Genomic DNA, 25,006 nt, shown 5'->3' on the forward strand with positions numbered 1-25,006 from the left:
CGATTCTGGATTTGACATGTCGAGGAAGCATTCATGCTGACATGAGTACCAACATGTGGACTGCTAGCTTGACTAAACCTCCATGGCTGCAACAGTGTCCTGCATTTTAGGCAATGTAGGCATTGTGCCTGCTCCTGTGGGTGGGAATGGTCTGATATGAGTGACCTCTTCCTTCTTTAGCAGTGTAGCCTGCTGTGGTACGAGTGACCTGCCTGCAGTGTGAGTTGCTCTGATTTCAGTGCCTTGCCACCCTTAGCCTGATCCATGGCTTGATAGACCTGGCAATACTGCTATGTGGGTGGCTATGATACTCATATCTTGCCTGGGGTGTGGGTACGGAGTATTGAGTAGGGAATATTGTTAGACCTTAATATCCTAGCTCCTTCTGTGCACACTCCTCTGTTGCAGAGAGGTGTACTGCTCCTGCTTTGTAGCCCCTCCATGTTTCATAGCCAGTCTGTGTTTTTTGTATGGGCTAAATTCTTACTCGATCCCTGCCTGCACCTTCTACTTTAAATCTGTGGCATATGGTACTTTTAGCAGGGAGGGGTGCACACACAAACACACTCACTCACACCCATGCATTCACACACGTGCATACAAACACATCCATTCACAACTCTCATTAGGAAATATTTAAACATGCACACCAATATTATTATTTTTTTTAAGTTACACTAACCTGCAGCTCTGCCTCGGAGGTCCCAGGAGAGTTGGGACTGCTGCCTTCCCTCATTGGTTGACCTTAGGTCAGCCAATGAGGGAAGGCAGCAGTGTCAAGCCTCGGAGTACCAAGGAGGGTTGGTACTGCTGCCTTTTTCTCATTGGAGGGATAGCAGCAGTCCCAATCTCTTCACAGATTGGGATGGAGTTGGTAAGACTGTTGACCCCACCCCACTCTGTGATGAAGTGTCGCTGATTGACACTCAGCCCTGGGCATGTCAGGGCTTAAAACTGAAGCACCCAGGTGTAAGGAAATGAGTGATGCTATGCCTCGCCACCGAGGGGAAGGCTCATGGATCTCTGCTGAGCTCAGGAGATCCCGCCTAAAGGAGCTGTGACATCCTCAGCCCAGCAAAGTTTAGCTCAGGCAGCCAGGAGCCTGCACATTTAGTGCATGTGTAGCTCCTAGCTGCTGACCTGCATATGATGAGTGTCTGTCAGGCTGACCTTTGCTGAGTCTGACAGACACCGTTCTTGAGGAGCAAAAGGTGAGGGGGCATGGTCCCTCCGCCCCAATGGAGTGGCTGCGGCTGCTTTGAATAGTATGATACACACAACCCCTCTGCTCTTGCTGGGTCTGTTGCTATGATATTGGTATTCTACCTGGGTTTGTTGTGTGGAATACTCTGATATTCGTGGCCTACCTGCCCGCACAGCTTGTGTCAAATGCTCTGATAATCATTGTCTGCCTGCTCCTGCTCTCTCTGCCTCTCTGATGTTTAACTAGGCCTGGGTCAGCTGTGACTTGGCCAGGCTCACCAGGATCCAAATATCGAACATGCGTCACAGACTAGACGTAGATAGAGATAGAGAACAGACTAGTGAGTCAACGAGGTCATTATAAAGATGGATCCCCCAGACCCTCAAGTGTGGTATGTGCATGCGTGCCAATTTATGTGACCAAAATGCAGTAGGATTTTTCAGGTTTCAAAAAATGTTAATAGGTATAGTGATTACATCACAGAAATGCAGTCGTATCACATTTGACATCACAATGACCTCAGGTAACCCATGTCAAATTGGAAAAAACAACCAAAACAAGCAAGACAGTTCAGTTAGTCAATGTTCCTATTGTGTAGCCTTGACACAAGGTCCCTTGTAATTCAGAAGATCATAGGCCTGTGGTACACCGATGGAGTGATTCACAAAATTAAAATTACCACTTTTGTGTATGTTTACTATTATTTACGGTCACAAACAACGAGTTACATTTTACCAATAGTAATTTTACGACTGTGGAAACTGCACTTGTGGCGGAGACCCCGCAGATAAAAAGATAGGCCTGTCCCATCTCGATATGTGCATTTATGTGCGGAGTTCTCCTCCACAGCTGGGGAGTCTTCACAGATGTAAAATTACTCTGTAAAATTAAGCTCTAGGTTTGTGAATACCCCCAAAAAATAGTAAACTTACGCAAAAGTTTAAGTTTACCTTGGAGAATAAATCCTGTAAACTTAATTCAAAATATGAGGCACGCGTATATTTTTGTTTTACTACAGAGATGTGGGAATCATTTCAAATAAAGTGTGGATGGGAGATGATGAAAACGACACGCAACTGCGTCATGGGGAACTCACCAGAGACAGTCATGATTTTTATAACTTCTCACCTACATGCTTTTCCTTGACCACTTGGGTGAGTTAAAAGAAACGTATGATTGGTTCCAGAAGTTTCTGTCTTTGCACTTTAGCTGGTGGGGTGCTCATTCAGGATGTAACAATAGCTGGCAGTGTTATTAGGAGCCCCCTCACAGTTACAGGGTCCCTGATCGCCTGATAGGCCCCACCCTCACGGCCAATGATAGGTTGTGTTATCAATCAAAAGTAACTGATTGGCTGTTAGTGTTCCTGAGTCTCAAGCATGGCTGCCTCCCCAGGACTCAATCTTCTTTTGTATTCGTTTTTGTAGCTGAAAAAAAGTGGAAGCTTGTGAGGTGTAGATCCATAGGAGACAGTCCTGCTTACACAGCGGCAGCCTATGGCATACATCCATAGGGTTGGCAAGTATGGACATATGGCACTGTGACCATCGCGAAAAGTGCAAAACTCACAAGTGTGGTCTATATGGTTGCCAGATAATTGGATTTGGCCCCCTAAGGCATCGAGTGGACACGGGTACACCTGTGCGTGAGAAGGACCTCACATGCTGAGGAAGGTGATAACTGTAGCATTTAGTAGAGGCGAATACATTTAAAGTCAGAAGCGGAACCATCTCAGTTTATATTTTAAGAAAGAACAGGTTGTTTCATCTCGTAAGCAAGAGTTAGATGATGCAGAGCTTGTGTCTGAGATCGGGGGATGTGTATATATTGATTGTAAGCATTATTAGGGTACTTGTGGGGGGCACAGCAAATGTTTAATTCAGGTTCATGTCTTGAGACCCAAAAAGTTCTATATTTCCCGGGGCACTCTCATAAATAATATGGTAACTCGTGGAAATGTTTTGAGCTGAATGTCTGCCCATTGTTTGTGCTGGGGCAGTTCTGTGCTTTTTAAAGTGTTGGTTGGAAGTTCAGCGTTCAAACCTGTGTTGTCCTTGAGGTTCGATGCCGACTGTTCGGAAGATATTTTGATAACAAGGGCTGCTGACATTTCACCGCTTTAAACTGCGTGCTGGGACTGTCTCTAGTGCAAGGAAACAGACGACACATGTCTAACAATATAGAACGGACGGGGAATGAACCAATACATGCTGCCTCCACATAGTTACCAACAGAGAGTAAAGGAATGTCTAATTAATTAGAGAATGTAAGCTCTAATTTAAGTTGTACATTGCGAATTTGGGGATTTTTTTCTTGAAAATAGCACGAAAAGGCTACTCTATTCACATATAGTGAAAGTATCCATTTTACTCCAAGGCGAGGGAAACGAGAACACTTGAATGTCAGTGCCTATGAAAGTGCAGCAGATGGCGCTAACTTACTGCAGAACGTGCTAAATTCCGCTCCTATCTTGGGTCACATTTAACGTATTAACCCCTTCCGTGCTTATGGCGAGCTCAGCTCATCATGAGGCACGGTGGCCGTGTGCTCATGACGAGCTGTGCTCGTCATGAAACGTGCAACGCTCACACATGGGGCTAATTCCCCCGCGGGGCTGAGCGTTCTAAGAAACGGGCGTGGCCATGACGAACTCAGCTCGTCATGAGCACAGCGCCACCGAGCAGCGCACGAGCCAAGCTCATCACGAGCACCATGGCGCTGCGCGCGCCTTCTTCCCCCCCAGCGCCGCGGGGGAATTAGCCCCACGGCAAAGGTGTTAATAGAAATTAATATATTCTTATAGAGGGCGAAATCGTCCAAGCAGTGGACGTTTCCCGGCTGATGGTAGCAAGGCCCCACTCTCTGGGGTCATCGACCCTCACTGGTTTATAATGAAGAACCACCTACACCCGTGGCCAGCACTATCACGTCTCGGGCACCAAAGCTGCGTAGTTTTGTTTCCACCTCATTCCAATTTCATCCACCTCAGACACCCCCAAACCTTTTATCTCACTCTTGCAGGTTCTTTTTCATCCCTTCTTTCCCCCATGTCACTGTTTTTTTCTTTCTTCCTTTTTCTTTTCCCCTTGCATGTTTTTCGTTTTTTTGCTCCGAGTCAAACTCTGATGAGGGAATATAAGTGCCAGTCCACAAAAATGATTTTCCGCCAAATCTCACCTCCAACTACGGGTTCAAACTGAGTGCCTCATTTATGGCATTGTGGCGGAGGGCAGCGCAGCAAGGCGCCTTGCTGCGCTGCCCTACGCCAAAGGGAAAGGGCAGGAATCCACCATATTTAAGCATTACAGTGGATTCCTGTCCTTTCTGCCTGCACGGATGCCATTTTGGCAGCTAAGCGCTAATGCGGGCACCCTTACACAATGGTACCTCTGTTGCAGGTAAGATTGTTTTTGTGCAGGAAGATTAATTAATTAATTAATTGTGTGCTTATATAGCGCTGGAATCACTCCCGAAGGGGTACCTCCGCGCTTCGACCGCTGCGAAACCCTTCCTGGCTTCCCTGAGAGATGGTCCCTTAATGGGTATCTCCAGGGTGAGACCAGGCATCCCCGGCGGTCTGGTGGGGCCGTTGGTGAAGATGAGGCAAGCTAGTGCCCAGAGTTGCCGAGTGTGATCGCTGATCAGAGTGGGCACCGAGGCGAGAGAATTATCGAGTCCACTGACCCTGGTCCAGAAACCTGCCGCGTCGGGAATCGAACCCTGGTCCCGGGCCGTCCTCTGCTCTCGGGTCTGCCGCCTCTAACCAGATGAATCTTCCTGCACAAAAACAATCCTAAGAGATGCTTTCTATGTGTGCTGAAGAATGCAGCACACATGGAAAGAGGAAAACATTAGGAAAAATTAACATATTTCTCCTCGTTACGCCTCATCTAAGGAGGTTTACATCCCTTTGTAAATCTGGGGCAGCGTCAAATTCCATGGGAAAACCCACTGCAACGCCTATGGAACACCTCCCGGGCGCAGAGTATGGTGATGCAATGATTTGCGCTGCGCCACCTTACTCCTGATACATGAGGCCACTCAAAGCAAGGCAGGGTGGCCTATGTGGCTTCATAAATCTTTATGAGAGCCCTACGCCACGCATGTAACACTTTACGTGATGCAAAAGTGAACAGGGCTCTCTTAAATAAGTCCCTAAGTACCTGCCGTGTCACATAATCCCTCTTCTTATTTTCCCCCAAACAACCAAAGTACAGCAGGCTCCTGAAAAGCAGAGAATATTCTCTCTCAGGTAGTTTATTTTTTAGCACAAGGAGGCGCCTTCATTTGTGAATGTTTGTCATTGCTAGCTGCAACAGAATTTAAATAAAAACAAAAAATACTGCCTGGCTGGTGATAGTAGAGGAGAAAGCACAGCACTTCTGGCACTTGGCAACTTACTGCACATGGAGCAGCTGGCGCTAGAGGGCGCTGTTAGCATTACCACAACTATAGCTATAAACAATGTGTTTGGAAATGCAACAATTTTTATCTTGCCAGTCCAGGTAGAGTTTACCATGTATTATTAACTGCGCGGTATTTCAAATATGAAGTTTCTTTTGCAATGCGGTTTACGAAGTAGATAAGGTTAAATATTAACTGCAACCACCTTTGTTCGCTTTGTTCACCCTTTAACGAATTATAATGATATATATCCCTGCCCAATACTTCATTTTTTTTCTTTTCTTTTAAGTACTGAGCTGTGATTCCACATCACAATGCTTCCGTCTACCATTCTACACTTCCTGTCTCCTTATCTCACGCCTGCAGGTTCTTTTTCACCACCGTTTCTCCCTTTGCCATTGTTTTCCTCCTTTTCCTGCCTCTATCGCTCTTGCTCAAGGTCAAAGGCTGATCATAAACAAATAAACTGTCCCCGAAAATGAATGCTGGTGGCCACTGCCGGCAACCACCGGCACAAATTAACTACGGAAGCTGGTTCTTGTAATTATTTGTGGAGCTAAAGTGGAAGCACTCCTATAGCACTGTTGGACAGTCCCCTGCCGCCGTTCTGCATCAGGGACACTGACAGCAGAGAAAGTGCTAGGGTCCCATTCAAAAAATCTATGCCAGGCCTGCAGTCTTCCATAGACGTATGCACCAAAGTGTGGATGCATGACACTTGCGCAATGCGCCAAAGTGTGCATGTATGAACCTTGAGCAAAGCACCAAGGTGTTCACGTGTGACACTTGCACTATGCATCAAAGTGTGCATGCGCAACACTTGCACAATGCACCAACATGTGCATGCATGACACATGAGCAATGCACCAAAGTGTGCATGTTTGACACTTGTGCAATGCATCAAAGTGTGCATGCGCAACACTTGCACAATGCACCAACATGTGCATGCATGACACATGAGCAATGCACCAAAGTGTGCATGTGTGACACTTGTGCAATGCGCTAAAGTGTGCATGTGTGACACTTGTGCAATGCGCTAAAGTGTGCATGTGTGACACTTGTGCAATGCACTACAGTGTGCATGTGTGAACCTTGAGAAAAGCACCAAGGTGTTCACGTGTGACACTTGCACTATGCATCAAAGTGTGCCTACGTAACACTTGCACAATGCACCAATATGCGCAATGCACCAAAGTGTGCATGTGTGACACTTGTGCAATGCGCTAAAGTGTGCATGTGTGACACTTGCGCAATGCACTACAGTGTGCATGTGTGACACTTGCGCAATGCACTACAGTGTGCATGCACGACACTTGCACAATGCACTAAAGTGTGCATGCATAACACTTGCACAATGCACCAGAGTGTGCATGTGTGACACTTGCACAATTCAACAGATTAGAAAAAACAGTTTTTTTTACAGTCAGTGTTATTTTTATTCACCAGTCACTGTGCAAAATGTTTTTGCTGCAATTCAAGTATTATTTCATACAGCTTCCAGAAAGATTCTGTGTCTGTCTTTCAGATTTCACAATTCTATTACAACGCTGGGTAGGATGCTGATGAAATACATTTGTTTGTCTTTTTGCAACAAATTGCAAGAGTTAATCACTTTCTAAAAAGGGACAGTGTCTCAAGGATACCTTCCTACAGAAGTTGCAGGTGTCGGGGTCCCTTTGCCACCTCGCCCCTTCTTTAAACAGGCGATCTCAGGAGGGGGCTCCCAGAGTGTCCCACCCCTAACCATCTAAACAAGGCACTCAATGAAAGACACCTCAACCTAGCCTTCTCACCACAGCCCCCCAAAGATGCCAGTAAGGTCTTCTGGAGTCAAAGAAATGGCTTTACCCCCCAACCCCATGCAAAACCAGCTTAGATACTGCGCCAACTACATACATGTCCAACACTAAAATCCTATTTACGCCCTATGAGACTGAATTCCACTAAGTCCCAGCCCTTTCTCCACTACTTCCACCCCAGTCACTACTGGCACATAGTCTGTAGGACTTCATAGTACAGGGCAGCCGCACTGCTCCATGTCACCAGGTCAGGCATCCACTCCTGGCTTATCATTTATCAGCCTAATATAAACTGGTACATGGCTGCAGTAAACAAAGTGGTCTGGATATATTCCCTAAAGAAGCTGTGAAGTTGTGTGCGCTATACACCGAGGGAGCCATGGAGTTGTGTGCTCAATACACAGAGGAAGCCATGGAGTTGTGTGCTCCATACGCAGAGGAAGCCATGGATTTGTGTGCTCCATATACAGAGGAAGCCGTGGAGTTGTGTGCTCCATACACAGAGGAAGCCGTGAAGTTGTGTGCTCCATACACAGAGGATGCCGTGGAGTTGTGTGCTCCATACACAGAGGAAGCCGTGAAGTTGTGTGCTCCATACATAGAGGAAGCCGTGGAGTTGTGCGCTCCATACACAGAGGAAGCCGTGGAGTTGTGCGCTCCATACACAGAGGAAGCCGTGGAGTTGTGCACTCCATACACAGAGGAAGCCGTGGAGTTGTGCGCTCCATACACAGAGGAAGCCGTGAAGTTGTGTGCTCCATACACAGAGGAAGCCGTGGAGTTGTGTGCTCCATACACAGAAGAAGCCGTGGAGTTGTGCGCTCCATACACAGTGGAAGCCGTGGAGTTGTGCGCTCCATACACAGAGGAAGCCGTGGAGTTGTGTGCTCCATACACAGAGGAAGCCGTGGAGTTGTGTGCTCCATACACAGTGGAAGCCGTGGAGTTGTGTGCTCCATACACTGAGGAAGCCATGGAGTTGTGCGCTCCATACACCGAGGAAGCCGTGGAGTTGTGCGCTCCATACACAGAGCAAGCAGTGGAGTTGTGCGCTCCATACACAGAGGAAGCCGTGGAGTTGTGCGCTCCATACACTTAGGAAGCCGTGGAGTTGTGTGCTCCATACACAGAGGAAGCCGTGGAGTTGTGCGCTCCATACACTGAGGAAGCCGTGGAGTTGTGCGCTCCATACACAGAGGAAGCCGTGGCGATCCATAAACTAAGAAAGCCGTGGGGCAGGGTGCTGCAGATATTAAGGGAGGTGTGGACCTTGGAGCAGTGTGATGATGAGTATATTAATGAAGCCATGGAAGAGAGTCCTGCGGATGTCAAGGGAGTGATGGTTCAGTGTGCTCTGGATATTAAGTGTGCTGTGTAACACTGGGCTCCAGATATTGAGGAACCTACGGAAGTAGCACACACTAGACATGAAGGTACCCACTGGTGTAAAGTATCCTAGATATTTCAAGATATTCATGTCAGCAGTGCTCCTGAGATATCAAAGGAGCTATGGAAGTACCGCTCTTTGGATATTGAAGGAGCTGCGTGGCTGGATTTTGAGTGAACTGTACCAGCAGCATAATCGTTGTATTCATGAAGAAGTAAGAAGTAGAATTTGCCTGAGGCTGGAATTTTTGAATTAGCCTGAGGCTGGAATTTTTTAATTTGCCCAATTACTTCAACCGAATATGGGTGGGACAACAGCCTGCAGGGACCCGTGTTTCTCTGCTGTCATGTGAGGAGCAGCATGTACACACAATGCCTACAGCTCAGCCAAATCATCTCCTGTCGGTTCATTTCTCCCTGAAGTCCCACCCTGGGGCTTTCAGTAGGGGAAAGGCAAAGGATCTAGGTGTTGCAAGAAAAGAGTTACAGGACAGCTACAAGATACAGCTGCACTGAAAAGGGGCATTTATTCATTTTTATTTTTTTTTAAATTTGTAAACATAGTTAGTTTTTTACCAAGTAAAGCGAGCAAACTTTTTGAAGAAAAATACACAAAGTTGCAAGCAGTAAAACTTTCCAGTTGGGCAGAGCCCTAGTTTAGTAAATCGTGTACGCACTTGACCTCAGAATTGGCTTAACTTGTTGCCAGCAGAACATTCCTAGCCTAGTCTAGAAACAAGAAAACATTGTCTCAAGTGTGGCCTGGTCACAAGCTTATGATTCAATGTGACAAAAATAAAACAAGGAAATAAAAGGAAGCAAACTAGGACAGTTTCTCCATTTCAGTTATGTTGCAATTACCCATAAGACAAGCAGCTGCTATTGACCCGGGGATGGTTGGGGGCTCAGTGAAAAGATGGGAAGGAGTGTAGAGCCAAGAGGTCTGAGGATTGGGTAAGGGAGCTGGGGAACTGGATAGATAGCTTGGGGTAACTTCACAGAGGTGAGAAACCCAGACAGCCATGGAGGGGGACATGGGCAGAGATGAGCGGAGGCTGGGAAGAGGAAATGGGGGGCTGGTCAAAGAAGAGGGGGCTGAGTAGAGAACTGGGTATGACTAGCACAGAAAGTGGGGGAGCTAAGCAGAGAAGAAAAGATTATGGGCAGAGAACACATGAAGGAGGCAGAGAAGACTTTAACTCTACAGAGAAGAAGGGAACTGGAAAAGCAAGAATGAGGCTGAGAAGAGAATGTGGTGGCTGTAATGAGAAGACGGGGAACTCTGCTGATATAGGGGCAATATTTTAGGCAAAGAAGACACAGCCACAACAGGAAAGTCAAGGACTCGGTGAGGAGACAGGAGATTTAGGAGAAAAGGAGGGGACTGGACAAACGATAGAGGAAGTCTACACAGAGCAGCAGGGGCAACTAGAAAGATCTAATTGGGTAAGAGTAAAAGATTGACCTCACTAGAGAAAATGTGCTTTCTGACTACAGGATATGGGAAGGAATGTGCCGGTAGTCTGAGAATAACCAACGAGAGTCTCTGGAAGACACTGGGCAGAGATGCTGAGAGGCAGGGGGAAAGTAAGCTGGAAAGTAGTGGGCAGACAAGAAGCTGGAAGGGAGTAAGCAAAGAGGGAAGTATGCAGGAGGCATACAAAATTACGAGAAGACCTCACCCAAACTGCTGGAGGGAGGGTGAAGCAAATCTCGGAGGAATTGAGCCAAGAAGGTGAAAGACTGGACAGAAAAGATGCCAGAGGCTTTTCTGGGGAGGTCTTAGCAGATACTTTCAGATGAAGGTAGCGGAGATAGCAGGGGAGAGTGAACAGAGAAGTTCAATGTGTTTGGGCAGAGAAGCTCAAAGAGACTGTGAAGAGATGCTAGAGTGAGAGAGAGAGCAGAGCAGCATGCTGTGTTGAATGGTCAATGACTGCCTCCAAAGACATAACTACGGATTTAGAATTAACTGGATTCCGTCCCAGGATATCACAGTGCACAACGAAGGTCAACAATGGTTAAGTTCCAAAAGCCCTTGCAAATGCCACTTGGCTGCCTCCATTAATTAACAACTGGTCAAAAATACTTGCTTTGCACAAGAAATACAAACCCAATTTTATCAAACACCAGCATTCGCTTTTCTTTATCAATTTACGCAGGAGCAGCACAATTGTTTGTGCATCGCTATCTTCTGTTTCACAATGAGAGTCATAGCGGTTTGGACATTGTAAGAAAGCAGTGATGAACCTCAATTGTAATGTGACACAGGCAAGAAGTTGCATGTGAGGACAAAAATGAAGTGGCCAGGTGTTATTATTAAAATGGCTGATTATGGAAAGGATTATAGGCATGCAACTAATGCAGTCTCGTGAATTCTCAAGGTCTGCCTACACTGGTGTCCTCCAGGCCACACTGTAGGATTCGTCAGCGTTATCAGATGTTTTCAGATTAACTCCGCTACTGATGCTTTTTTCTACATAATATATTGATGCCTCACACTTGGTTGAATTAATTTACATACACCTACGAAGTCTACTAAAAGGACTGGGCTAATGCCTGTTATCTCTCTGCCATAGAAGCCTACAGGCCCACTGATGTGGCTTTTCTCCCACCTACTTTTGTGGTGGTGTTAAGGTGGCTCCCTTTGCCTGATGAAGACCCCAGTTTAAAGACCCAATGTACCTCCGTTTGTCTATGGGTCAAAACGTCGACTGTCAGGTTGTACCTGTACTGCTTTTTGAATTGTAACATCGATAACAGCAATTGTTTTACTGTGTCTATATTTTTTGACAGTATATTCGAAGTTTCCAAGCCAATCGGGTGACTGGACAGGTCTACTTTTAACAGCACATTGTTAATATTCTATAAACACCCCTGTGTCATACCGTGAAACCCTCACAAGACCACTTCCTTGAGCACAACTTCCCCCTTGGAGTACCTATTAACAAAAATGTATAGTTCATTCACATGACTTAAGTGCTGATATAAATACACTTGAATTTGCAAAAAAATGGCTGTATAATTATTTATGGGTGATGGGATTGATTTGATGGTTCATCCACTGTGACCACTTTGTTTTGTACAACTACACTGGTGTCCTCAGCCTTCAAAGCGCCTGGCTCTTTCCCAACACTTTATAACCAGGTTCAATCAAATCTCCTTTCTCTTATGTGTTAAACATGTACAATTATTATTTTCAGTGTTCAAGTCCGACCTGGAGTGCAAACGACCACCATATCCAGGCTCAAATCTTTTTTGAGCTCTTTTACTTCCAGTTTGACTACGAAAGATAAAAGATTGTTGTTCTACAAAGGTTTGTTTGCATTTCATGTGCAGAAATAGTTTTGAGTTACACGTCACGTATGTGGACCCTTTGGTTTATAAAACATGCTCACTGCTTGAGTGAAGAAGCAAGCCATCGGGGGACAGAGCCTAAAGCAGGTGGTGCTTCAAAACCCTCAATCCATGGAGGGACATTGGAGGGGGAGACTTTTGGTGAATGGGCCGGGGTTATAGGTCAAGCCTTCAAACTCCTAACCCTTCCCCACTAGAAGACAAAAGACTTCTGAAGCCTCCTTCCCTGTCCTTGGAAGGTTTCCAAATCTCTAATGGATCTATTAAAGGCAACCTCCTCCACATGCGAGCAGAAAAATGGTTTGAGGCAAACAGATTGCTGTACATAAAGGAGAAGGGACGATTTAGGATTTAATACAAAAAGGAGGAGGTTAATGTGGTAATGAATGTGTTAGAGACAGTCATTGGGTAGAGGCTGAAGAATCGGGTCGTGGGGTGGAGGGAGGGTTGTGGGGTAGAGGGAGGGTTGTGGGGGGAGAGGAGGTCTTTGAAATAGATACAGAGAGCTAAATGATGAACTTGAAAAGAACCAAACGCCAAAACAACCCATATTCATTCATAACATCATAGCTCACCTTCATGGAAGACTTCAGTTCGCTGGCATCGTACTGCGGGTGTGTCTTCAACAAACCCAACATCACCGTCTCCAGATTACCGGACAGAGCAGACTTCAGTGCTGAGTTTAGGTCCTAGCAGAGAAGAACAAACGAGAAAAACTTAGATCTGCCGTCAATCAACGTACAAGTTGTACAGCCCTTCATTTCAAAAGTGTATGGGTTGACTGAGGCCAAGATATGTTTTTTTTGACCCGCCAAACCATCGCCGGAGCACACTTGAGGAAGGAACAGGCATGCCCTGCAGCATTCGGAGCGGAAACTGCGGAACTTGGCCAGCTGATATGCTTACTTTAATGAAAGCATGCCAAAACCCGAGGTAGGCACAATACATAAATGTAAGAATGATTGGAGTCACAGACAGTTACAACATATATGTGTGTCGCCAGGATACACCTGTATATCACTCCAGTATAGTGCTATAAATTTGAGGTTGTGATTGATCAGATTTATAACATGCTTTATTGATGGATTATTTAGGTGTCATTACATGTACATTTTTCTTGTCAATTGGTTCTTCTTTCGGTTAATCTTGGTCAATGTGACAAAATGATGACACACCTGACAAGAGGATGCCATAAGCGTCTCTTAAATGTTATTGGACTCATTGGCATGCGGCCTCTTGATGTCCCTCCTGCTCGCTTGTAGGCTTGGAAAGGATGCATGCTATTGGCCCATTCCATGCAGCACCGGGATCCCTCAGATATCAAGTTCTGTTCTGCAGTTAATTGGGTACATTTTCTACAGGCCATTGACTTGTCAATCTGCTGATCGGCGCAGCATCTGCCCTAGGCCTGCATAAATGTCCTGGAGTTTTATTCTTGGGTCTGAAGAAGGCAGTAGCAGTGGAACTCTTGCAAGTTCCTACCCTGAGCCATAAACCCTGCCCCTAGAACTAAGCCAAGCGTATGACGCCAAGCAATGGGGGCTGCCTCACTCCTGGAGTGGGGGCTCAGAGTGAAACTGGCTGAAGCCTAGGAAGGGGGGTTACATATGTAGAAGGGGCGATAGGTCGAAGTCCCAACCAGCTATTATCCAGAGGGAAGGCTGGTGTTTCATGCTCAATTGTTTACTTATTGCCTTTCACAGGGATTCAAATCAATGTGGTAAAATTGGAGAATAGGAGCAGCTGCCTTAACCTATTATACGTAAGAAGGGCCTGTGTGCAGAAACAACCAGGTATAACAAGGCTAGCTGTGAATTATTTTTGGAACAGCAAGTCTCCAAAGAGCTCTTTTTTGGATAATTTAATCCAGATGATTAAAAAATGGGAGGTGTTATTATAGGGGAACCTGAGCACTTGGTATGAAGCAAAACAAGCACTGACAAAGCTAATAGGTCTCGCCATTGGACCTATTGGATTTGTCATGCTGTACATTATCCCCGATGTTATATGTGACGTGATCAGCTGCTTTTAGCACTGCTGGTGACTGCTGCTGTTAATTGGTAATGTACTCCATGTTCAGGCCTAGCACATAGATATGCGCTACATGGCAGCCGTGGCTAGGTAGGTTGCAAAGGATAATGGAGCACAGGTCGGCCAACCAATGGTATTATCTCCCACTTAAAGATGCGCCCCGCCATTCTAGGGTCCTAGAACACAGTTGGCCTACAAGACAGTCAGCATGATATGATACCAACGTATACTTTCCGTTGTGTTACTTCCTGCAGGAACAGGTAAACGGAAGCTTGTAGCAGTGTCCTGTGCAGGAGTAAACTCCACTTACAGGGATGTGGGTGGGTGTAATCTTTCACTTTTGCACACTTAGAAATTAATCATTCTCACGTTTATCCCTCATGTCCCTCTTATTTCCTCCCACATCGTGCCTCATGCTACCACCTATTCTACATCCTAACAAATTTAAGTTTCCCTTTCACCATACGCCAATCCGGTCCAGCCAATGGAGATGTGATTCAAATGGCATAGTGGCCCCATGACCTCATGTCACCAGGGTGATTTTCAGCCATCCGTGTTTTTTCAGGGAAAAGAACTAGGCATGCTGTTAATTTTCTATCTCTATTTAGCAAAAGCGAAACTACAAGGTCCAGCATGCTCAGTCATGCACAAATTAAATGTCACCATGACGACACTGGGACAGTTGACAGCTGTGGACTCAGATCAGACACCAGCCTACTCAGCAGTTACCAACCATGGTGCATCTTGAAGCATAGGAACCATGGTGCATCTTTAAGCATAGTACCAAAAGAATGTAGATGGAGAGGGCATGTGACCTACCTTTTTGGTTCGCCTCTGATAGCAGAATGCAATATCTTGCCTCTGTGCATTGCTGCGGTTGGTCAGGATGTTAACGATGGTGACCTCGTCCACACCTAGGAAAGAACACAAACAGCGAGGTTAGTTAAAAAGGGACGTTCTGAACAACCAGTCCAGCGTTATCAAACATTAGTTCCCTTGGGTGAGACGCAGGCCATCCATGCCAGATTTCAGTATTTCCAGAATATCTGGCATGGGCCGGTCTCCTTCCCATGGGACACCACAGGACACAAAGGCAGTCCTACTGTATGTGTTCCCAAAGGCAAAGTAAGATGTGCAGAATTCACCCTGCGGCCAGAGATCACTGTGGCAGGTGGCAGAACCCATTCAGACACTTCACCAAGTAAGGGCTGAGCCATTACAGCTAAGGTTTTTTTTGTTGGGACATATAGCAGGGGTCACAGCGGGAGGCTGTGAGCAGCATGACTGACAGGCCTTATAACAGATATATAATCACAATACAACCACTGGCCACAGATGTGTTGCTGCTTCTGCCCTTCAGGCCCCATAGATTTTTCTGAATTTCGACATTCTCGTGATTCCTACACACACCACATGTGCCGCACGGTAGGAATCACAACAATGTTGAGTGAAAGGAGTAGGTCTCAGTGAGTGGTACATTTCAATGCCAGCACAATGCGCCTTTGCGTGTCCTTCATTTGTAAAAGGTTTGCCCCAGATAAAAGTAAAGTATGGAAGCAGATACTGTGAAGAGATTTTTAGGTGACTCTAGAAGAGGATACTTTACTAAGGCAATTTTTTAGCACATTTTCTATTTTATCTTCTGCCTCATTTAAGTTGATTTCCAGTTGGATTTGGTTTTCTGTGATTATGTGTTTCTCTTGATATGCAAGGTGTGTCTACCAGCTCATACCCCCTCCAGTGACAACTAGGAGTGTGTAGAGCGCTACGTTCATATGAAAGCAGAACACAGCGTCCCCTGACGCTCAACCTCCCCCTCCTACCCCCCCATGGCAGGAGAACCTGCCAGCTCATTGGACACCACTAATGACAGATTCCTGACACTGAAGCACACACAAGCAGAATTAATTATGCACATGTAGTGGATGTGGTGTGATGTGCATGTGTAGTGAATGTGGCGTGATGTGACCCACAGCTGCAAAGAGGACCACAGTACTGCTTGTGCCCCAAAGCTTTGGCCCTGCAGTGATCTCACTGGGGCATCACTTGGGAAAAACAGCCCACTCTCAAGTTGTGCTCCATAAAATGATTTTTAATAGAAATGATTGCATAGGCAAGAATGGAAAGAAGTTCAATTGTCTTACGTACTAACAACCAAAACACTTTAATTGAGGAATTAAACCAGAGGATTTCCAGAGTTATTCTCATTCTGGTCAGGTGCTGCAGCCAAGACAACAAAGGGTCCAACCAGAACTGCCCATGTTCATAAACGGGGGACTTCTCAGTACTCAATGTAAAGCAGGAGGGAAGAACTGAGTAAAATATAAAATGTCATTTACAAAACCAATAGCTCCAACTTTCCAAATGCGAAACCTATTGGCAACGCGCCATTGAGTCACAGTTTGTATTCATGCGGTAACATCAAATATTGCATTTATGCGGTAACATCAAACATTGTATTTATGCGGTGACATCAAACAGCTCCCCTCGCACAGGGGCGGTCACTGCCTTCGTGGCTGGGGACAAGCAGATGGTCTGCCTGTTACCTGAATGCCTGTCTTTGACGCCTCGTGTTTAGCCTGTATCTGATACACATTGCTGGCGATGACAGCTATACTCCTTTAATTACGTCTGCACCCCCCATTTACCCTAATGATTCTCCATATCGACCAGTGCCGCTCTGGCTGGTCAGTCAATATCCCTTTGCAACAAATATCTGCACGTGCTTTTTCTCGCAAGAAGACTGGTGCACCCATGCAACAAACGCGTTTGTAATAAGACATCGGTCAGCTCTGTTAGTCCCGTCATGTGTGTTTTGGACAGAGGGACATAACTTGACTTCGCGCTGTCTTCCAGCCTGGACATTACAATACATGGGAAGGCAGGGATGGACTTTCCCTAGAAGTGGGTGCCTCCCCGGAGTCACGTGCTCCCGTTTTGTTCTGAAAGGCTCCCTGACTCAGTACTTCTACCCAGATGTCAAGCAAATGTTTTGTTTTGTGCGCGTTCGCTTTTTTTGTGATTGGTAATGGCGATGGTGGGCGGAGGGAGGGGTTGTTAAAGGGATCTAGGAGAAAGGGAGGGACAATTGCGGTGCTGTGCACGGATGAAACATCTTTTGTGAATAACAGCAGTGCCAAAATCCGTTCCTAATTCTACGTGTTCACTGCTAAGCCCTTGCTTTTTTTTCTCTCCCTGTCTAGAGGTCTAGAATCCGAGCATGCCGTGTTTATCTCGGAGGCCATTCGGGAGTGTCTTGACGAGGGTGGCAGAGCGGCTCTGATTTTATTAGACCTCTCTGCTGCCTTCGATACGGTGCCTCACTCCCTCCTACTAGCCAGACTAGCTGATATTGGTGTTACCGGCCCTGCACTTGATTGGCTAACTTAATTCTTAGATAACCGCACACAACAAATTTGGCTGCCTCCCTTTGCCTCCACCCCTAAATTACTTTCTACAGGTGTTCCCCAGGGGTCCATCTTAAGTCCTCTACTTTTTAATATTTATCTTACCCCTTTGATCTACCTTGCCGAACAGTTGGGTGCAAAAATTATGGCATACGCCGACGACACACAGCTTTTGTTTACCTGGCCCAGAGTTAATTTAGATACGTCGGTGGCCCAACATTGTTTGTCCTCTGTCTTTCAATGGTTAGCACATGCCCAGCTGAAATGCAACGAAAGTAAATCTGAGATCTTGTTGTACGGCTCTTTCCCCGAGGACTTTAATGAGCGTCTCTGGCCTGCCGACCTACCCCCTCCAAAAGCCACATCTGGCCCAGTAAAAAACCTAGGAGTTTGGTTCAGTAAGAACCTTAAGTTTGAGGACCACATTCAATCAATCAATCACAGACATTTATAGAGCGCGCTACATACCCGTGGGGTCTCAAGGCGCTGGGGGGGGTGGGGGGGGGGGGGGGTGCCGCTACTGCTCGAACAGCCAGGTCTTCAGCTTCTTCCTGAAGGAGAGGTGGTCTTGGGTCAGGCGCAGGTCGGTCGGGAGGGAGTTCCAGGTCTTGCCGGCCAGGTAGGAGAAGGACCTTCCTCCTGTAGTCGCTCTTCGGATGCGGGGGACGTCGGCGAGGGCGTGGTTGGCTGATCGGAGGTGGCGTTTGGGAGCGTAGAAGTTGACTCGGCTGTTGAGGTAGCTCGGGCCTTGGTCGTGTAGGGCTTTGTGTGCGTGGGTGAGGAGGCGGAAGGTGATTCTTTTGTTGACGGGGAGCCAGTGAAGGTCTCTCAGATGTCCGGAGATGTGGCTGGATCGTGGGATGTCGAGGATGAGTCTGACATTAAGAAACTCACGGGGGTTTGTTTTGCTACCCTAAAAACTCTACGTAGGTTCTTCCCTCTCCTGCCGAAAGAAGCTAAAGAGACCGTTATTCGCGCCTTGATTCTCTCTAGGTTGGATTACGCGAACGGACTGTTTGGCGGACTTCCAGCATACCTGATTCACCGCCTCCAGGTCATTCAGAACGCTGCTGCCAGACTCTTGTTCAATGTTCCTAGGCGCTCCAGTGCTCACCCCCTGCTGTGTGCTCTCCATTGGCTTCCTGTTGCCCTCAGGATTCAGTTTAAAATCCTAGTGATGGCCTACCGAGCTATTCATCAAACTGGCCCTATCTACTTGTGGAAAAGGTTCCGTTTGTATGTCCCTAATCGCCCCTTGCGATCGGCCAACCTGTGCCAAATGTCCGTTCCCAAATTTAAATACTGCAGACTTGACGGCCAATCTATTTCGGTAAGAGCAGCAAAATCCTGGAACACCCTTCCCCTTCACCTAAAAACTGCATCGACTCTCAATGTTTTTAAGAAAGGACTAAAAACTCACCTTTTTAATACAATAGTTTAAACTTTTCCTTTTCTTATGTTCAGCTATTTGCCATTAGTCCTCTCCCAAACTGTTCTGCCTTCAGCGCGCCAGGATACTATTTTTTTAGTAATAGAGCGCGATATAAAAGCCTTTAATAATAATAATAATAATAATAATAATAATAATTATGAAAAAGTGCAGCGTAGGTTAAAACAGTGCCATTAAGATTTAATGGTGGAGCAGAGGAAGCGTGCTACTTAAATTAGTGCATCAGTGGGACGTTTCTTAGTGAATGTAATTTAATGATTTTTACACACTGACTCAGATTTTATAAACGCAGGTTTCTTTTTTCCCAAGTGATACATGTGAAGCGTCTGCTGGAGGATTTTCACATTCACAAATCTGACGTAATTAGGATCGTTTTCGCTAATTCCTTTAATGCTTCAGGGTGACTGACCAATGACGTCAGCGTCAGTCATGCATGTGACAATAGGGTGATGTAAAATAAGCGTTCCACATGGGACACAGTCCCAGAAATATGTGAAATACGATGACATGGGGGTTCCCCGTACTGGAGCACCAGAGCTGTTTTCATTCAGACATGCATCTTCTCGCCCGCCCTGCATAACGATAAAAAAAATTCCAAGAATACAAAGCTGTCACGTCCACTAACGAATGACAATCAGGCTCCAAGCAAGTAATCTGCATAACCCTCTATTAAAATGAATTGCAATCAATGCGAGTTTGGGTGTGTAATACCTCTCAAAACTCTTGAACAATGGCATTTAGATGCCAGATTTACGTTGGTGGCGACCTCGACTGCAGAAGCTGTACGTTCGAGAAGTGTGAAGATGGCAGCGAGCAATGGCGCTATCTTTATTATCGTTGGTTTGGGGGTCTCACCGTAGCGTGCTAGTAACCAGGGTTGTGTGAGTTGTTACGCCGCGCTACTACCCCCTAGAGGGAGGCCAGTGGTGGTGGTGGGGGTGGGGGTGGGTGGGGGAGTTTTATCGGCTTCGAAACCCGCAATGTGACCACTGGCCCTTGGAGAACTGAAAGACACATCAGACCCCGCTCGTACCAAATGCAGCCTGCAGATAATGATACAGCTGATGAAAGGTGGCAGCAGGGGCCACGGGCAGTCTAGGACACAAGATGGAACAATGAAGAGGCAGAATTTTGGGGGTAGAAAGACACTAAACCACTGGATAAGAAGAATGCGAGCGAGGGGAGAACACGAAAGACAATTAGAGACAGAGAGAGGAAAGACAGTGGTGGGAAAATAGAGAGAGAAGTAGAGAGAAAGACACATTGCGACAAGGGAAGAATAAGATCGAGAAACAGATCAAGCTAGACAGTCGCGCTGAGAGTAGAGAGAGAAAGAAAGAGTGAAAAAAAGCGGGAGAGCAAATGGAAGAGACACAGGACAGAAAAAGCAAGGCATAGAGAGAAAGAGACGACGAGGGAGAAGGAGAAGTGTGGCAGGCAGATGCGCGGAGGGAAGCCGGATGGGGGCAGGAGAGCCTGATGGGGGGGCGGAAATGCGAGCGAGGGGAGGAGAAGTGTGGCAGGCGGATTAGGGAGATGCGCGTGCTTGTGTGGTCACGTGACCCGCTTTTGTGGTCACGTGACTCACATGCACTGTGGAAAAACCGCAGTGGTTTGACCAGTCGAATCGAGCACTTGAATTTTCGCCTATGACATTCGCAAGCGAATGATAATAGGCGAAACCTAAAAAAACGAGGGGCAAAGGAAGTGAGGACAGAGAGGTGGCAAGCAGTGTTGAAGACTGGTGGAGACCGGAAATGACCTAGGCCCGTTGTAGCCAGACTGAGAAAATGACCAGCCCAAGAGCAGCCTGAACAAGTATCCTGAGCCAGTGTTATATACAGCACGTGCAGAACCCATGAATTGTCATTCCAGACCTTTACGGCATCCAAAACAGAATATACAGAGGCCTTACGAAGCACTAGGGAGTTAGCTGGGCCCGGACTCTGGTACTACTCTCAGGTGGCCCCCACAAAGGAGAGTGAGTAGTGACCGACCACAAAAGAATCTGTGAGGGAAAGAAATTGCTAGGGATCAAACTGAAAGAACAGGATAGAACTCTACACCAGTTTATGAACAGCAATGAAGGAAAAGACGGAGAGAAACCTTTCAATGGTACAGAGAACTTGGTTTCCCTGATCCTAAAGCGTTTCTTGAAGGCAGGCTTTCACATCGATCACAGGACTTCCAAAGGTAGCGGCATCAGACCATGGAGACAAATGCAAAATGATAGTCTTAAACAATGAGATTAAGGCTTTAATGATGAAAATGGTCTCAATTCATTGAGGCAAGGCAGTAGAATTAATAAACTGGAAATAAAGTGCAGTCTTCAGAGCCTGTAGAGACCATCCCATCCCTACATTATCTTTACAATTCAAATAAAAATAAGCACGAGCCCAGTGTACCCCAAAAGAATGTGTAGTGTATCCCTTCCCACACTAGTGCCCTCATGTTGGGGTGAGCCACCGCCAACCATCTACAGACACTCACCAAAGGAAATATGCCATTTTACTATGTGCATAAGGCAAACCCCTCAGGAGGCCCTTCGCTGCATACGAGATAGCATCTGAACTTTAGAGGAAACAGATTAGCCTATTGCAGAATATTCAGCAAATGACAACAGCTGTTTTCTCTGCTCACGTCAACAAGACATTATGTTGTAGCAGTGAATGGAGAGCCAGAGGTACCGGGTCTACACACAGATCATATTTTTCAATTCAACAATAAATACAATGAATAATTTAAGGGCTACAAGCAGGCTATTACCATCCATGGCAACTCATGGAGAGAGACTGCAGAGTCATGGCTTTCTCTCCTGAAAGTCATTTAAGGTGCTACAGGGAAATAGCTGAGCACTTTGGTTTTGCAGTCCTTGGGGCAGTTTGAAAAAAAGACACACAATGATGGACAGAATGCGGAACAAATCGAACATTCACCTCCACTCAAGGGATCTGGGTTAAATCCATCATTCTTTTGCTCACCATGCAACCCCAGTTTAAACCCAGCCATATGCAGATGAGTCTTCACCCTGTTCCTTAAGGGAACAGACCAGCCCGAACTGCCAAGCCATGTCCTCCCTGGACCAGAAACAAGCATCTTGGGATTGGTTTCGGGGCATCACACCTCATCAGCCAGGCTAGCTTGAATTTAGTGGCACAGTGAGCCCGGGACCCATGTCTGGGCATACTCAGTGGACTTGGGCAAGAAGGCAAAAGACACACAAACGATGGACGAAATGGATAACAAAGCAAAAATTCACCCCCAGTCAATAGATCTGGGTTAAATCCATCGCTCTTTTGCTGACCATGCCATCCCAGTTTAGATCTAGACATATGCAAATCAATCTTGACCCTGTTCCTTATGGGAACAGTCCAGTCCAAACTGCCAATCCAGGCCCTCCCTGGACCAGAAACAAACATCCTGAGGCCAGTTTTGGGGTATCAACCAGGATAGCTTGAATTCAGTGGCACAGTGAGCCCGGGACCCACGTCTGGCCATACTCGGTGCACTTAGGGTTACACGAGGACAAAACAAAAATGTGACACTTTTTTCAATTGTGAAGAAGGGAATATGTTTTTGGCAACTTGAGTCTGGTCCATCTATTATTGTGTGAAGTGAAAAAAATGTTTTCATTGAAGCAATAGTTAATAGAAAAGGGTAAACCTAAAATCATCTAATTTTCTACGAAATGTTACAAGGAAAACCAAAAGAAGTTTGTTTTTAAATTGGCCCACGAAAGTGATTTCTGTGGTTCCTTGTGTTAATTTCAGGTCACTTAACACTCAGGTGGTTACTCTTGGAATGCTTAATTTTGGAATCTCATTTTTTGTAAAAAAAAGAAAAATGTTTAAAAAAAAATTGCATCATTTATTGTGGGAGTTCCAGAGAGTATTCATATTTTGTTTGCAAGCGGGAAAGCCCCTGTACCCAATGTCCATTAACCTAACCCATTCTGCCTTCCTTTTTACCCTTCCCCTACTCCATTTATTTATTTTTATTTATTTATGCGATTTTATATAGCGCAAACTTTACCCGAAGGTGTCAGAGCGCTTTACATAAGAACCAGTTGAAAAACATAAGGACTTAGGATTACATGCGTTACATAAAGGATACAAACAGAAAAAATTGCAAATGTACAAGATGTAAAGTCACACAAGGAGGAGATACACATGGATATACTCTAAGAGTCACATAGGAATGGTAGAGTACAAAGGTCTCCTACATATATTAGTGATTAGAGTTATCTCTATATACACAGGGAAGGGATATGAGTGGATATACTCTAAGAGTCACATAGGAATGGTAGATAGTACAAAGGTCTCCTGCATATATTAGTGATTAGAGTTATCTCTATATACATAGGGAAGGGATACAAATGGATATACTCTAAGAGTCACATAAGAATGGTAGATAGCAGAGCGGTCTACTGCATATACTAGTGATTAGAGTTATCTCTATATACATAAGGAAGGGATACGAATGGATAAACTCTAAGAGTCACATAGGAATGGTAGATAGTACAAAGGTCTACTGCATATACTAGTGATTAGAGTTATCTCTATATACATAGGGAAGGGATAAGACTGGATATACTCTAAGAGTCATATAGGAATGGTAGAGAGTACAAAGGTCTACGGCATATACTAGTGATTAGAGTTATCTCTATATACATAGGGAAGGGATATGAATGGATATACTCTAAGAGTCACATAGGAATGGTAGAGAGTACAAAGGTCTACGGCATATATTAGTGATTAGAGTTATCTCTATATACATAGGGAAGGGATACAAATGGATATACTCTAAGAGTCACATAAGAATGGTAGATAGCAGAGCGGTCTACTGCATATACTAGTGATTAGAGTTATCTCTATATACATAGGGAAGGGATAAGACTGGATATACTCTAAGAGTCACGTAGGAATGGTAGATATACAAAGGTCTACTGCATATACTAGTGATTAGAGTTATCTCTATATACCCAGGAAGGGATACAAATGGATATACTCTAAGAGTCACACAGGAATGGAGAGTACAAAGGTCTACGGCATATACTAGTGATTAGAGTTATCTCTATATACACAGGAAGGGATCCTTACAATTAGCCCTTACCCCCACGTGCATCTTGTCAGATTTATTTAATCCTAAAATTGTTATCTCGATTTCCCCCCCAAAAAATTGTATCTCTAGGTTTTACCCAAAATTAACTTGTCACGATGGCTGGATCATATGGTCGGCCTTCAAAAAATGCTGCGCTCAAAAACACTGCAGACGAGATCATTAAGTTCTGCTTCAAAAAGCTCAGGCTCTCTGGGGTTGAAGACCCATTCCAAAATGGTAAATCTGAATTCATTCTCCACAGCAGCTGACAATGGATCCTTCTCAGATCCACGAGGTAAAAAACCGCTGCAGTAGGTCAAAGAGATCGCTCTTCAGCACATGGCAGTAGGAGTGACACGATGGGTGAAGCCGCTGACCCAAAAATGTTCCCTCAGAACATGAACAGAAGTAGGTCTCAGGGTGTGTTCTTCTGAGGGATGCACGGACACGTGAAATGAGAACGGGTTGATGTAGGTGATGGGAATTATGTAGTGTCGGAATAGAGACTGCACCTGAAGGGTGCATAGACCTGCCGATGGGTATCTAACCCCTGGAGAGAATCTAAGGGGTTTGTGGATCCCGAGAGGGTAGGGGCAGACAAAAGAGAGTTCACGCTTGAGCAAGGCATGTATGAGAGCACGGGTCCTAGCGTCAGATTCAATACACAGCATATCTGATTAGAAAATCGAGCAAGCTAAAAGCTAGCCAGAACATGAAGAAAAGAATATGATTGTGCAATGTGATGGCAAAGTGGCTCCCCTCAAAGATGCAGACGGGAAAAAAGAGTTACACAAGAGAAATAGCAACACTCTTCCGTGGGCCAATTTGCACCTATGCAATCTAGGAATATGGCAAAGAGTGCACTGCA

The 25,006-nt window shown here is 45.7% G+C and overlaps 1 protein-coding gene across 1 annotated transcript in view; it reads right to left on the minus strand.

Annotated features, from left to right (window-relative positions):
* ANXA2 (annexin A2) overlaps nt 1-25,006 on the minus strand; it is a 94,072-nt gene that overhangs the window by 22,409 nt on the left and 46,657 nt on the right. Inside the window, exons 4-5 of the mRNA XM_086955804.1 lie at nt 15,001-15,095; nt 12,726-12,839 (exon numbers count right to left, since the gene is read on the minus strand). Of these exons, the coding sequence (XP_086811930.1) occupies nt 12,726-12,839; nt 15,001-15,095 (209 nt within the window). The remainder of the gene's footprint in view (nt 1-12,725; nt 12,840-15,000; nt 15,096-25,006) is intronic.

The sequence above is a fragment of the Lissotriton vulgaris genome, chromosome 2_1, assembly GCF_964263255.1.
Source record: "Lissotriton vulgaris chromosome 2_1, aLisVul1.2, whole genome shotgun sequence".
Taxonomy (NCBI): Eukaryota; Metazoa; Chordata; class Amphibia; order Caudata; family Salamandridae; genus Lissotriton; species Lissotriton vulgaris.